The 16,022-nt window shown below is 44.5% G+C and overlaps 1 protein-coding gene across 1 annotated transcript in view; it reads left to right on the top strand.

Moving 5' to 3' along the window:
- Nucleotides 1-12,078, top strand: part of ABCD2 (ATP binding cassette subfamily D member 2) — a 68,918-nt gene extending 56,840 nt beyond the window's left edge. Inside the window, exons 8-10 of the mRNA XM_007056424.4 lie at nt 2,525-2,609; nt 5,319-5,444; nt 8,576-12,078. Of these exons, the coding sequence (XP_007056486.2) occupies nt 2,525-2,609; nt 5,319-5,444; nt 8,576-8,786 (422 nt within the window). The 3' untranslated portion in view covers nt 8,787-12,078. The remainder of the gene's footprint in view (nt 1-2,524; nt 2,610-5,318; nt 5,445-8,575) is intronic.
- The last annotated feature ends 3,944 nt before the right edge of the window (nt 12,079-16,022 follow it).

Here is a 16,022-nt window from a genome sequence, read left to right as displayed (position 1 = left end):
GCCTGTGTCACCGGGTGTTGTAAGCTTTATTGAAGTCTCCAAAGCACTGAGATCCTTTGCTGAAAGGTGCTATGTAAGTGCAAAGGGTTTATCCACATGCAATTGTTGCAGATATAAACTGTGAAGTTGGTTTATTGCAAGCTACACTACTGACTGTTCAGAGGAAGAAATCAGAGCATTAGAAATTAGCATTAATTTTAAATTTACCCAACAGGTAACATTTATATTATGTTCCCTAACCATTATTAAATCCTTACGTTTCTAAGTCTCGTGGAGGGGATGGATGAGGAAGGCATTAGAGGGAATAGGGCAGCGGAAACAAACAAAAATACTAGTATACAGTTAAAGTATAAGTTAAAGCAGAATCAAACCTGGCAATTTTGCCTTGATAAATGGAGGTCACATCTTTTTTTGGAGGGGACCATAGGGGGAGTTTACTAAACAGGGCACGTTCCCTCCATTTCCCAGCAACCTTTCCTCTCTTTTGCCTTCCACCACTCTTGTACCATATCTGGTATAGGCTGTAGGTGGGCACAGTCCCCTCTCTTAGTACATGCGAACACACAGAGACCACTTTGGATCCAGAACATCCATCCCAATACGTTCCTGGGGTTCCCTTTTTTATTAATGTAAAAGGAAAGAGAATATAAGCATCAGCCTCAGTTACTTCCTGAGTTTAGTTGTTCGCATGGCTACTACTCTCTGTCCCTACCCCAGTTCCCCTTGTCTTAAACAGACACACCAAAACTTCTGTTCCCCTTGGTTGGAGGTCACCAGACCCATGGCATCTGGGCTGAGTCTGCAGAATAGCACTCCATCTCAGTGCTGTGCTCGGTCGTAGCACCTGGGACACCCTGTCACAAAGATCCCCCACATTCAGTTATCACCAGTGGCAGAATTCACCCAAATGGTAACTCAAGAGGGAGACAATTAAGCAACTTTCTTTAAAGGAAATCCGCTGATAGGAAGCAATATACACGCCATATACTGAGAGCCAGATAGATCCTCCAGATTTGAGTCCAATGTAATTCTAAGAAATAACAGAACCTAGGACTGAAAAAGTTGTATTTCTCTGTCATTTACGTGCATGTACATATATGAATAATGTCATTGTGTTACTATATATTTTACAATCGGGTAGAGAGAAAATTCCAGGAATTCAGCTCACAGCATTACTGATTCCCATTTTCATTTAGCTTGACTTCCCATCAGGAGACTTACTGAGGCTTCTTAAATTACAAAGGCACAGCCCTGGTGGGCCCTGGCACAATTCCAGCAATGCCATTGTGTAGTCAGAAGCCTACAGCACCCTTGCAAAACCCTGCCTGCACTTTTCTAACCATAGACCAAAGCCAAGAAATGACACAGCCTAACTTGCTTACTTGACCTTGTTTATGGTGTTATCTGGCAACTGTTCATTTTTGATCAGGCAGCGGAAGCAGCAAAAGGTCTTTGTGGATCTCTTTATTCCTCTAGTTTCAGTGGTGTTGGGTTGATCTGGAAATATATCCTCCTCCTCTTCCACCCCCTCTCCCACCTGTCAGACAGTCTGTCTCTCTCCTCTGTAAATGACTGATTGGGAGAAATGTGCTTACCCTAGTTTCTCCCTTTTAAAAATTTCTTGTTTTGCACTGTTCTATCAAGCTTAATTTTATTAAAATCTTAATTTTAATAAGGTAGCCTGTATAATGTGAGGAGTATGCCATAATGCTGACATAAACACAATTCCACAATAATAAGAATAGCAAATAAAATGCATTCGAATAGGGTTTTTTTACTGATTTTTCTATGAGGAAGAGATGGTAAAAAGATTTATGGGAAAATCTAATTATATAAACAGTGTCAAATGTTATAGAAATTGTGGGTTACCTTTTTATTAAAGGGGTGGAGAGGTTTGCATGCAAAAAAAAAATCTGTGTGCGCACACGTGCTGTACAGGTACCCAGTTTGTGTTAGCTGCCCATTTGTGCATACAGTCTGCATTCACAGTGCAGAGGCATGTGGTGACATTTCTAACTGGGTCACCAAAAATCTGAGCGGACATCATTCTCACCTGAAATAGCAAGGGAGTCACTCTGTAACTGTTATAGTTTTATATTTTGACTCATTGAATTCTCATTTATTTTCTTAAATTTCCTTTCTCTTTATCCTGTAGGTTGATAATTTGAAATTCTTATTCAACTTTTAAGGAAGTGTCGCATTATCCCATGGGAAAGTAACATGTCAGGAAAAAAAAAAGAAATAGATTTACCCAGCTGAAAGAATACATTTGTCAGCGGTGACATGTAAACATTTCAGAAGTGCATAAGTGACTTAGGAGCCAAATCTCATTTTCAAAATTGAAGTGGGATTTAGGAGCCTACTTCAAATAAGACTATGGGATTTAGGATCATAAGTGTCTTAGGCACTTTGGAAAATTTTACCCAGCACCTTGATCTACCTCTTCTACCACACCACTGGGAATTTTGTTTCTGCAGGAACTTAATTTTCTGTGGTTCCCTGTTTTGTTTGTATCTTTTTGAAGGCTGGGATGCTGTGATGGACTGGCGAGATGTCTTATCAGGAGGAGAAAAGCAGAGGATGGGCATGGCTCGCATGTTTTATCATAAGTAAGTGTATTCACTTGCTCTTCAGGCAGCCAAGCTTTGGAGGCTTGCAAAAATGGTTTGAGCAGTGATAGTCTTTATACCCCCCCACAGTACTGATTGGCAGTTGCACAGGAAAAGAGACTTCACAGTTTGTAAGAGGTGTGTGTATGAGATCTGCTTTTTAGTTTGGGTGATGCTTCTTGTTTCTGCTTTAATTTGTCACCAAAAGCATTGCGTTTTCCAGACATTACTCTCCTTAGCATCAGGAACAAAAATGATCACATTGGAGAAATCCTAGAAATATCGTGGGAAATATCGTCATACGGGGGATGTGAGTTTGAGACCTATCCTTTGGACCTTTACTCTTAGACCACCTGAGGCTGGAAACGCTGCAAAGGCAACACACTCAGCACCTGGAGGGATAGAAGCATCTTGAGTTGCTCTTTAGTTACTTTCTGATACATTAACACTGCTGAGTAATACAAGGTCAGCCCTGCACCCAGAAGTTCCACCACCATGCACAGAGCAAGATCAGGAAGCGAAAGCCATTAACACTTATATTGCAGTACTGCCTAGAAGCCAGACAGGTATGGGCCTCACTGTGCTAGGTGCTGTACACACCGATACCAAATAACAGTCCCAGCGTGGGATTCAAACCTAGATTCCCTGTTGGGTATTTTATCTAATCAGAACATAAGAATGGCCACACTGGGTCAGATCAGTGGCCTATCTAGTCCAGTCCCCTCTCTCTGATAGTGGCCAGTGCCAGATGCTGCAAAGGGAATGAACAGAAAAGAGCAGTTTTGAATAATCCATCCCCTCTTATCCAGTCCCAGCTTTTGGCAGTTGGAAGTTCAGGGACAGCGGCACATGGGGTTGCTATTAGTCAGGCTGGACCTATCCTCCATGGATTTATATAATTCTTTTTTGAACCCAGTTAATCTTTGGCCTTCAGAACATCCCATGGTAATGAGTTCCACAGGCTGATTGTGTGTTATGTGAAGAAGCCTTTCCTTTTGTTTGTTTTAAACCTGCTGCCTGATCATTTAATCAGGTGACCTCTACCTCCCTTTTGCAAAGGGGTAAATAACACTTTTTCTCCGCACCAGTCATGATTTTATAGACCTCTGTCATATCCCCCTTTGTCATCTCTTTTCTAATCTGAACAGTCCCAGTCTTTTTAATCTCTCCTCCGATGGAAGTTTTTCCAAACCCCTAGTCATTTTGATTGCCCTTCTCTGCACCTTTTCCAATTCTAGTATGTGTGTATATATTTTAAGATGGGTCAACCAGATCTGCATGCAGTATTCCAAGTGTAGGCATACTATGCATTTATATACTGGCAATATGATATTTACTGTCTTCTTATCTATCCCTTTCCTGATGGTTCCTAATATTCTGCTCACTTTTTGGAGTGCCACTGCACATTGAGCGAATGTTTTTAGAGAACTATCAATGATGCCAAGATCTCTTTGATTGGCAACAGCTAATTTAAACCACATCATTTTGTATGTATAGTTGGGATTATTTTTTCCAATGTGCATTACTTTGCATTTATTAACACTGAATTTTGTCTGCTGTTTTGTCACTCAGTGGATGACTGGGTTTAGTGAGATCCCTTTGTGACTCTTCACAGTCAGCTTTGCACTTAACTATCTTGAGTAATTTTGTGTCATCTGCAAATGTTGCCACTTCTCTGTTCACCCTCTTTTCCAGATCACTTATGAATATGTTGAACGGCACAGCTTCCAGTACAGATCCTTGGGTTACTCCACTATTTACCTTTCTCCATTGTGAAAACTGACTATTTATTCCTACTATCTGTTTCCCATCTTTTAACCAGTTACTGATCCATGAGAGGACCTTCCCTCTTACCTTACTTTGTTTAAGAGCCTTTGACATAGGACCTTGTCATAGGCTTTCTGAAAGTACAAGTACACTATATTAGCTGGATCACCCTTGTCCACATGTTTGTTTGACTCCTTCAGAGAATTCTAACAGATTGGTGAGACATGATTTCCCTTTACACAAGCTGTGTTGACTCTTCCCCCAACCTATCATGTTCATCTCTGTCTCTGATGATTTTGTTCGATGGTAGTCTGTCTATTCCATTCCAAAGGCAGTAGTGTAGTAGTTCTAGGGTATAAGCCTCATGTGTGTAATTTAATATCAACCTATTTTGAGTAGCTGCCCACTATATTCTTTTGTCAGCCAGAATGGCTACCTGTAAGCAGCGTAAAGCATTCCCTTCCCTCAGGTGCTGTATTCTTCCATTGTGGCCTGGGGGGTAAGAGAGTGTGATCTGGGATTGAGCCTAGATCTCTCGAATGGCAGAGCAATGCTTTATCACTGATCCACCAAGCTGGGCTCCTAGGTAAGGGCTTTTAATGTATTTTTATTAGAACTTTGGAGCTTCTATGATATTGTACAGCATTTGCAAACTTCTCACTAATCTGCTGCATGTAGAGTGAAGCCTCTACTCTACTCCCATGCACTAGTGGGTTATAATTAAAGACCAAGGCAGTTTTACCTGAGTAAGGGTTTGAGGAGTGGGGCCATTGTGCTGTTGCATACTAGCTTACAGTACTAGATGAGTCACAGTGGTCTCTGAAAACCAGTTATCTCACCCAACAAGCATCATCTCTGTTCTTTAAATTAAGCATTGTATGCAGTGTATAGGAATGTTGTGCAAAAACTAAACAAGGAACACATTTTCTTTTCTTTTGAAAGACCAAAATATGCATTGTTGGATGAATGTACGAGTGCTGTAAGCATTGATGTTGAAGGAAAGATATTCCAAGCTGCAAAAGGTTCTGGGATATCCTTGCTTTCTATCACACACAGACCTTCTCTTTGGTGAGTATATCCAAGTACTTACAATGGGGGGTTATTTTTAGCTTTCTACCAGATGATAGACTCACTTTTCTTCTGTGCTCCAGTACACTTGTTAAATCAATATCTATGCTCCTTTTAAGATAACTTGACTACAATAGACATGGAACTGCATTTAGCATTGATTTTCTCCCTTTTATGTACACCTATTTATTTCCTTTTTTTAATGCATTTGAATTTTTCACTCTTAATAGCAACATGCAGATAGCGAAAGAGCCAATTAATTAATATATCATGTCACAGCTGCAGCAAATATCACCATATTATTCTGTAAACACGAAGGGAAAAGATAAATAGAATGGCTACTTCTCAGGCATGTTGTCCATTGCTTGGAAGAAGATGGCCAATATGTCACCAAAATAATCTCCTCCTTTGTCTTTCACAAGTAGGGTGACCAGATGTCCCTATTTTTTTAGGGACAGTCCCGATTTTTGGGTCTTTTTCTTATATAGGCTCCTATCACCCTCCACCCCTGTCCCGATTTTTCACACTTGCTGTCTGGTCACCCTATTCACAAGGAGGAATAGACCCATCATTTTTAGCATCAATTATGCATTCTAATCCTGCAATATTTTTTACCTCTCAGTGCACCCCCAAGCAGGAAATCTGTTACTAAATGGGAACCGTTAAGTCTCAAGTCCAAGTTCTCCACTGCCACCTTTTTTTATCCTGTGACAAAAGGCTTTGTGCCCTCTTGACCTCACAGTTGAAATATGCTGTATTACTGTCCCATTCCCTTAGCTTCTCTGAGAAAAGGATTGCTTCCGCCATATTCCTCCCTAGCCAGTGAGACTAGTCACAGAGCAGAAAGTAAAGCATGTGTAGGATTGGGGCCTAAATTATGAAAAAAACGCAAATGACAGGAAATCTGGAAAAATAGATGTTTGCCACCCACAAGCTCAGCTCCCATATTCCACTTATTTCTAAAAGAGATTAGATTACATTAAAAATAAAAAAACGATTTAAATATAAAAAGGGGCAAGCTTATTTTAAAATCACTGGATAAGAAAGCAAGTATCTAGTTAAATATGGGAATGGGGGAGAGGTGTCTAGCCTACAAGAGAGTGAGACTCCAGAGGGAGCTTCTATGTATCGGTTTGGACTGAAGGTCTTTGGAGGTCTACGTCCCCACTGTTTTTACTTGTTTTCAGATAATTATTGCTGGTCAGGCAGGTTTCCAGTTCCTCTTGTAATCTCCATTTGTTTGTCAAAATTATCAACTGATCTGATCGTTTGATAGCAAGAGAGACAAATTTTAATACATCCATTTCATAGACTTGTGGGGAATATACACTGTGTGTATTGGTCTTGAATGGGAAGAAGGAAGTACCAAATTCTGAGATTTAGACTTAAAACATCTTCAACTCAGCTATGCTTCCCAGGGTATTGCCATGCAGAGACAGAAGATCAGATTATGAACTGTTCTCTCTTCCTCAAGGATAACACTGGACAATACCAGTTATTTTATGTTTCATGCAGCAGATAGTCTGAGATGGCTGATTAATGCTGTCTGGGAGAGCAGCCAATTTTCTTCTCAGGACAGTGTCTTCTTTCTAATTTGTGACTTTTGGGAGTGGGTATAAGAGGATTGGTTAAACAATCTGTGCTATACAGAAAAATGCATGTGAAGTGGTCATTATAATGATACAATTATATCTCATCTGCTGATTATGTCAAACTGCGGAAGTTTATTAATTTATCAAATCTCCTTTATGGAATTACATGACTTTGATAATCACCACTTTGTGATGTAGTTCAACATCAATAAACTTCACTTTCAATTACCCAGCTCATAACAGCGCATCTGCTGGAAACCCCGCCCCCCCATGTTCTTAAGTGTCTTGAAAAAGTCAATGTGCAAATCTTGTAATATTTCTTTGAGCACACGCCCTGCTGCTGATTGAAAGATCTATGACACCTGTGCTGGGTTGTTGTTTTTTTTCCCACTACTTGCAAATCAAGGAACACTGGAGAACTGAAGCGTTTGGACAGGCAAAGCTTACAGTCAGGGCTTGAAATTCAGGAAAAATGACATGCAACATAAAATAAATACAGTCGCACCAATAGCATTCTGATGCACCCAGTCCTGCAAAATATTGGGACCTGTGGACTTTCTGGTAGGAAGGTATATCACATAGAAAGTAACATAAATAAAATTAAATGGTCTATATGCTCTCTCCATTCTGTGGAGTGGAAGGGGTCATTTTGTATACATGGGGGCTTGGGCTTGTGTAGAGGTCCCATAGCTGTGGAGTTGTGATGTCCTTGTGTGAAGGGGACTCCCTGCAGCATGAGGCATTCTGCTCAGGTAAGTGCACATAGAGAGCAGCTGCCGATTCTCTTCGGGTGAGTGGGCAGGAGAGAAGGATTTTCCTTGGCTGGTTGAGGAGGTGTAGAGGTCTCAGCTGCTTTGGTGAGTGCAGCCAGGAAAGGGGGCTCCCTGCTGCCATTCCCCTATGGACAGAGCCCCAGATGCTGCTGCTGTTACAGTATCTGAAGAAACAGGGCTTTGCCTGGCAGCTGCTGTTAGGGCAGCACAGCCTCAGCCGCCATTGCCATTCCTTGTTGGGCAGCCAGGAAGTGGGGGACAGCCACCTCCACCCCCTGAAGCCAAAGGCCCTGGGGTGGCACCCCTAATAACCCAGTTGAGGGCGCCCACCAGCACCACCTCAGCAGGGAGCTCTGAGAGGGCGGGGGGCTCAATTGCTGCAAACCGTGGCTTGTCTTTGTCTACACTCAGGGGTCAGCACCAGTGCAGCTACGTAGACTGCTGACCAGCAACTGCTGAATCCCTGTGTAGGCAAGGCCTTAGGGTACGTCCCAGTGACTTTCAAAGAGACTTAGGCTACAAAGTGCTGAAGTCTTTTTGAAAATGGGACTTAGGCTTCCAAGTCACATACTTGCTTTTAAAAGCTTTTCCCAGTGACTGTAAAAACAGCCCATTCTCAGCCATGGTGGTATTGCAGTGTGAAGATGTTTTATACAAAAGTGCTTTGCTCAAAGTCTGCCTTAAGGCACTTAACACCCAGGAATCTCAAACCTTACTTACAAAAATGTCCCTAAAGCCATTACTAATATTTTAAATTCTTCTGCAGGAAGTACCATACTCACTTGTTACAGTTTGATGGAGAAGGAGGCTGGCGTTTAGAACAATTGGACACTGCTATCCGCTTATCACTCAATGAGGAAAAACAAAGACTAGAATCCCAGCTTGCAGGAATTCCTGAAATGCAGCAGAGACTGAATGAACTTTGCAAAATCTTGGGAGAAGATTCAGTGCTTAAAACAATGGATAAAGAGGAATAAATATCTTAATTTATGTTTGATATTTTTAATTATTTTTAGTTAAAAGCTTTATAAATTTAACAACACTTGTTTGCATGCATTGTGGTAGGCTTAGAGCATAGAAAAACGTAGTCAGCAAAAAATAGGGCTTTATAAGATTTTAGCATTTTGGTATTAAGGAAGAAAGTAGTTTGAACCCTGAAAAGTAGATCAGCAAATGCACTGTGTACAAGATTAGTCATGAGAGCTTACAGTAATTCCTAGTGAAAGCCCAATTCACCTTTGTTACCAGCACAGTTAGATGTGCTTGGTGAATTCTTGCTTGGGAGTTGATGGGCAGAATGTGCTCTCATGACAGAATGCCCTGTGCATATGATATGCCTGCTAAACAAAGCAAATCTGGCGGCATGGAGCAATGCAAGGCAGGCTTTGGGTGAGTATGCACATGCATGCAAAAATCTAGTTTGGGTACAAGGAAACATTTTCCTGTCTATGTGAAACTGATCTGTTCCTCAGCTGAGCTGTATGCATGTTGTTAGTTGCATTTCCCTAGGAAATAACAACATGACAGGCAGCCCAGAAAATAACTGTCATAACAGCAGCCATCCAACTGTCCTTTCAACCAATTAACAGGGCTTTAACAAGACAGATAATACACATGTAGAGTACAGAGTGCCACAATGCATAATTTAAGAAGCCTTTTTTCCTCAGGACATGTACATTAATTCCTAGTAACCTTTCAAGGGATTATGAATGCGAATGCCCATTATACAGTATACTCTGGTAGGCAAGGCATTGGATCCTGAGTCAGGAGACTCAGGTTCTGTTCCTGGCTCTGCCACTGACCTGCTGTGACCTCGAGCAAGTCACTACCCCTCTCTGCCTCATTTCCCTATCTATAAAAAGAGGATAAGACAACCCACCAGTGTAAGGCACTTTGTGATCGATGGATGAAAAGACCTATCTAAGATCCAGGTCTTTTTATTAATGCACCCTTTAGTTTTCATGAGCTACCACCCTGATAATAAAAATGCCCAGCAATTAGAGTTCTTTAAAATGTTACAGCCCTGTGTAACCATCAGTTAATGCCCACAGCCCCTCAGAAAGGTGAGTAAACATTGCTATCCTCACTTACAAATGGGAGAACACACAAGTTTGCAGCCATGTTTTCAGAAGTCTCTAATTGTATGTGCACCTGTTTTTTACCTCAGTGGGAGCTGTGGTTGTTCTGAACCCCTTGACAGTCAGCCTAAAGGTGCCTCAAATGCAGCATGCTTCTGGAAACATTGACCTTCTTAGTACCTCGCTCAAGGCCAAACATGCAGTGAGTCAGGGTGAGAGACAGGAATAGATTTGAAGCGCTCTCAAGTTCCAGTTCCTCGAGAACACAGTGCCTCTGACCTTCCAGATAAAAGGTTTGCTGCATCCATATTTTACTTGACAGCAGCACAAGGGCAGATGAGACAGGATGAAGAGAGAGTGAAGTCCAGAAATGTGCAATGATCCCTTCCCCCTCTGGTACAACAGGCCACTCATAATGGACAGCTCTGGAAGGTAGAATAGGAAGGGACGGCTTTTGAAAGTGTTTAGTTTGCTTTGAGGAAGCAAGAGAGGCTAAGCAGAGAGAAATTGGATCTGAAGTTTGGTGGGTCTGTTTTAAAAGAAAAACAATTAATTGTTAGGGGATTGCTGTGTGACCGGTGCTTTGCAGGCTGACAAAGCTCCGTTGCAAAACACAGGCGATGTATTAAGGCTCAGGGAGGGTTTAGGCCATTAGCTTAGCTGTACTCACTGCTAGCTCTTCCATGGGGTACTTCAGACTGGAGTTGCATTGACATTAGTCGCAGAGACGGAAGCTCAATACGCTTGTGCTAGAAAAGACTCCAAAACGCCAGCAGTTTGCCACTGCCCTTAGCTGAGGTTTCTGTCAGGAGGAGACATTCCTGCTAGTGCTCCACAGAGGACTCCAGCGCCATCCTGACTGTGCCCCATTTCTGGTAAGCGCCACCCACTTTTCACAGTTCAAGAGAGGCTGTTGTTTTGTGGCAACGCAGCCACCTAACAGACATTTATCTGTACCTAGAGATTGCAGCATCTGAGCCACTCACAATCTGTAATATCCTTAGCCTCACAACACCCTGTGCAGGGGACAAGTGCATTGTACAAAAAGACAGTGTGACTTGTTCAAGGTCCCAAAGGAAGGGTGGGATAAGCAGGGAATTGAACCCTCAGCGAGATCAGCCAGCCAGCTAGCTCAGGAGGCAGGAATGATACATGACCCCCCACCCCTTGTCTCTGCCTCTATGGGCACTGCCCTTTCAGAGTCATTTCACGCCATGAGTGTCTAGTCTCAGCACCAGGGTGTGCAGAAGACCCCTCCTTGTCCCACATTCTCAAAAGGTGTTTAGGCTCCTAACTTCCATTAATTTCTCTGGAAGGTGGGAGCCTACATATCTTCAAGGGACCGGGCCCTTTTGCCTATTTTTCCCCTTGCACGCCCATGCAGAGCTAGCCACAGCTGAGCTCATTGGTTTAAGGAATTTAATGTGCTAAAATCATAATGGAACCAGGGCCAGATGCTGGATTGTGCAGAGCACTTCTGGGTGGGCTGTGAACACCCTCAAACTCTGTTCAAATTAATGGAAACTCAGGGTACTCAGCACTTCACAGGATCTGACTACTACAGGAGAAAAGGCCTTGAGCAGAATTAACACCTTTCCCCATTCCTGAGATTATATTATCTGGAAAAAAATTTAAAATACAAATTATCCAGCAAAACTAATTCATTGAAGGTCAGGGGGTTTTTTTTGTTTTAAACATGTTTAAAAACAGTCTCTGCTCTCTGGCTAGTAACACTGTAACTGTAATGAATGTTTGCTTTACTGATCAGTTTTGGTTCTATGCTAATTTCATCATTTAGGGTTGGATTCTATTCTCATAGATCAAACTCCATTAAAATCAAAGGGAGTTGTGTCTGCACAAGGAAAGCAGGACTGGAGAATTTGCAATAGTAACTTCCTCCCTAAAGCCACTAAAATGATTAGAATTCTATAATATCCTTTCGGTAAACTCAAATTTATCTTTGTGCATGTGCAAGTCTTTTTATAAACTTATGTCCAGAGGTTTCAACAATATAGGGTATAGAATGTTTATAAAGATTAAAATGAATGAATTGCTCAATCAATGTTGTCTTTGTTCTGTTTACATTTGGTTTAATGCCCTTTAAAAGCAGATCATTTTTAATGCAATAAATTATGCTTTACAGTTGTAATTTATTTCAACACCAAATAAATTCATGGCATTTGCTTTACAATTGTCCTGTGTTGTTTTTGAACCATTCAAAAAGGAGTCCAAGGAGCACGTGAGATCTCTGCCTGCACTATACTAAGAGAGCACCCGGATAGGGCTGGAGTGGCACTACATTCCTGAAAGAGGTAAAAACTTCATGGGATTTTTCAGTTTTTGAAGAGAGAACCTGCATTTCCTTCATAAAGGAGTAAAGGGCTCAGATCCACAAAGGTACCTAGGCACCGAATGCTCCTTGATTTCAAAGGGAGTTAGGTGTCTAACTATCTTTGAAGCTGTGGGCTTTGCTGTCTAGGACAGACTGAAGTGACAGGCTGCTGCTTGGCTTCTCACATCCCAGGCCAGCCAGCTTTAAGTTGGAATTGATCTGTGACAGGAATGCAGCCACCATTTGCAGTGAGGTTTAAGGGAGAGGAGCACAGGCAGGATCAGCTGAAATTAGCGAGACGAGCCTCAAAGGCTGTCAGGGCAAGTTTTAACCCTACGGCACCAGCATGAACTACTAGTATCGGGACTTTCCAAACATCCCATACAAACAGGGCCGGATTAAACTTTTGTGGGCCCAGCGCCAAACCTATTTGTGGGCCCCCATGGAGGCAATGGAGCATGGCGGGGAGAGGTCAGTCCCCAGAGCGAGGGGCCAGCCAGGGGCAAGGCATGGCAGGGACGGCCCCAGCCCAGTGCGAGGGCACTATTTATACACTGGCAGTTGCCAGAGCCAGTGGTCCGCCCGACCCTGTGCTACCAGCATGCCCCTTCCCCTTGAGGCATGCTGGCAGCACGCAGCTTGGGCCACGCAGCCCCCCTGCCCAACACCCCCCCGACTCCCTATGACCAGAGCCCCCGCTTGACCCACTATGCCCAGCGCCCCACCAGATCCCCTCCTCACAAATGCACAGCACCCTGCACAACACCACCCCTGCCCACAGCCCCACCACAACTGCCCGGCACCCCACCCCCACTCCCTAGTGCCCCAACACACACATCTTCCCTGCCCTCTCACAGCCCAGTACCCACCCCCCCACCAAGAAACTCCCCCACACTCTGCCTCCTGGCGGCAGTCACCCGCCCTGCTGGGAGGCAACTGAGGCAAGATCAGCCAGACCAGGGCTTGCCTCGGCTGGGCTCCCTCAAGACCACTTGCCTGGAGGGACCGAACTAAGCCCCCTACACTCTGTTCCTGCCCCCCACTGGCTGAGACTGTCCAGGCTTCTGCACCAGTCCCAGGCGGCTCAGCTCCAGGGAGACAGGCGGGGCCCCACAGGTGGTGGGAAGCAGAGACTGCCTGGAGCTGGATGTGCACTGGGGTCCGGCAGAGAGGAGCAGGGGAGTGGGGCCAGAGAGGAGCTCCCACCCAGCCGGCAGGCAGGCCAAGAGGAGCATTTGGTGGGCGGGGGGAGTGGGGTCTTGGGGCTCAGTGCAGTGCAGGCTGGGGCCCCTTCTGAGCATGGGGCCAGCTGGGGCCATTGTAAACCCAGCACTGCATGCAAACTACTTGCTCTACACATTTGCTGTTGTGTTGTGGACACCCTGAGCCCATGCCCCAAAGGGTTAACTAGTCCTAAAAGAGTCAGGACACTTAGCATATGTCTACACTGCAAACAAAACCCCACAGCTGGCCCATGCCAGCTGACTCGGGCTTGTGGGGCTGTTTAATTGTGGTATAGACACTCAGGCTGGGGCCCAGGCTCTAGGATCCTGTGATGTGGGAGGGTCTCAGAGCTCAGGCTGCAGACTGAGCCAGAATATCTACACTGCAATTAAACAACTCTGTGAGCCCAAGGCAGCTGCAGTGTAGCCAGACGCTCAGGCCTGCCCTGCATTAATTATATTGACAGGCTCAGAGCAGGTGCTCTGCAAGGTGCGGGAAGGAAACTGCATCTTGCACAGGCTTGCTCCCCAGGTGCTCACATTGCCCCTTGTCAAGGTTCCTTCCCCACTCTCAACTCTAGGGTACAGATGTGGGGACCTGCATGAAAACCCCCTAAGCTTATTTTTACCAGCTTAGATTAAAACTTCCCCAAGGTACAAACTATTTTACCTTTTGCCCTTTGACTTTATTGCTGCCACCACCAAGCGTCTAACAAATATATAACAGGGAAAGAGCCCACTTGGAAACATCTTTCCCCCCAAAATCCTCCCCAAACCCTACACCCCCTTTCCTGGGGAAGGCTTGATAAAAATCCTCACCAATTTGCATAGGTGAACACAGACCCAAACCCTTGGATCTTAAGAACAATGAAAAAGCAATCAGATTCTTAAAAGGAGAATTTTAATTAAAGTAAAAAGAATCACCTCTGTAAAATCAGGATGGTAAATACCTTACAGGGTAATCAGATTCAAAACATAGAGAATCTCTCTAGGCAAAACCTTAAGTTACAAAAAGACACAAAAACAGGAATATCCATTCCATTCAGCACAGCTTATTTTATCAGCCATTTAAACAAAACAGAATCTAACGCATATCTAGCTAGATTACTTACTGAGTTCTAAGACTCCATTCCTTTTCTGTTCCCGGCAAAAACCGCACAGACAGAGAGAGCCTTTGTTTCTCCCCCCCTTCCAGCTTTGAAAGTATCTTGTCTCCTCATTGGTCATTTTGGTCAGGTGCCAGCGAGGTTATCCTAGCTTCTTAACCCTTTACAGGTGAAAGGGTTTTTCCTCTGGCAAGGAGGGATTTTAAAGGTGTTTACCCTTCCCTTTATATTTATGACACCCCTAGCCCCAGATCTCCTGAGTGAGCAGCTCCGGGGAAGGCCATATCGAGGCTTGGGGAGGCAAGTGGGTGAGGCGGATTGGAAATGAATTCATCTATCACATTCTGGGGTGCAATCCAGACTCGTGAGGGGTGGTGTCACCATCTTCTCCCTGCAACCTGGGTGCCTCACAATGCTTTGTTGTTCTAACTCCCATTCTGGACTGCCCACAAACAGCCAGAGAGCATGCAGGTCACACCCTGAGTGTGTATAGCTACAACCCTGGTACAGCAACACTGACCCCAGCAGCCTGTCAGCAATGCACCAGCCACACTCTGGCTTCCATCAGCCTTCGTTACTACTTGCAGGGTGACCCCAACCATAGGCACTGACCTAGGAGTCCAGGAGGTGCTGGAACCCTGCTCCACCCCTCAGCCCTGCCCCCACTCCACCCCTTCCTCCAAGTCCTCTTCCCGCCTCAGGCCCTGCCCCTGCTCCGCCCAGACCCCACCCCACTCCACCCCTTCTTCCAAGCCCCCATCCCACCCCCACAAGGCACACACTCAGTGCTGGGGCTGCAGACCGGGGCAGCAGCATGCAGTGCTGGCAGGAGGAGGACGTAGCCAGGCAGACAGACACCGAGCCAGGGTTGGAAGTCTCAACCTGTGGATTTGGGTGGCTCTGGCCCTGACTTGGTTGGGCCTTGTTGGATGCTAAGTGGGTGGGCTGCAGCCCACGTGGGGCTATACCCCTCGCCTCTTTCTGCCCCCACCCCACCTCTTCCTGAGGCGCTGGGAGAGAGGGGGAGGTGCCGACCTGCAGGGCTGCCAGTGGGTGCTGAGTATCCACTGGGGTTTTTTTGTGGGTGCTCCAGGGCTGGAGCACCCAGGGTGTTGGCGCCTATGACCCCAACATACTCTTAGTCCTGAATTTTCAACAAAACTTGTGTTCTGCACTGTCCGGCCCTCTCCTGGGCAGTTCAGATATTAGAGGTCCGTTGCCCCTGGAAGGGATCAATATGCCAGTTTGCTATCTTAATTGGAGTCACCAAGCAATTCCATTTAAACACAACACTGGATTAGTTTTGATTAAAGAATAAAGCAAGTTTATTTAACTACAAAGAGATTTTAGGTGAGTACATAAGGCACTAAAGTCAGAAATGGTTACAAGAGAAATAAAGATAAAATGCTTTCTAGTAACTAAATCTTAACAAACTAGATGTGGCTCAAGGTAAAATCCTTACCCCATGCTCCCA

Source organism: Chelonia mydas, chromosome 1 (genome assembly GCF_015237465.2).
Source record: "Chelonia mydas isolate rCheMyd1 chromosome 1, rCheMyd1.pri.v2, whole genome shotgun sequence".
NCBI lineage: Eukaryota > Metazoa > Chordata > Testudines > Cheloniidae > Chelonia > Chelonia mydas.
The sequence above is the reverse complement of the archived record's forward strand: the minus strand, read 5'-3'. Positions and strand labels throughout refer to the sequence as shown.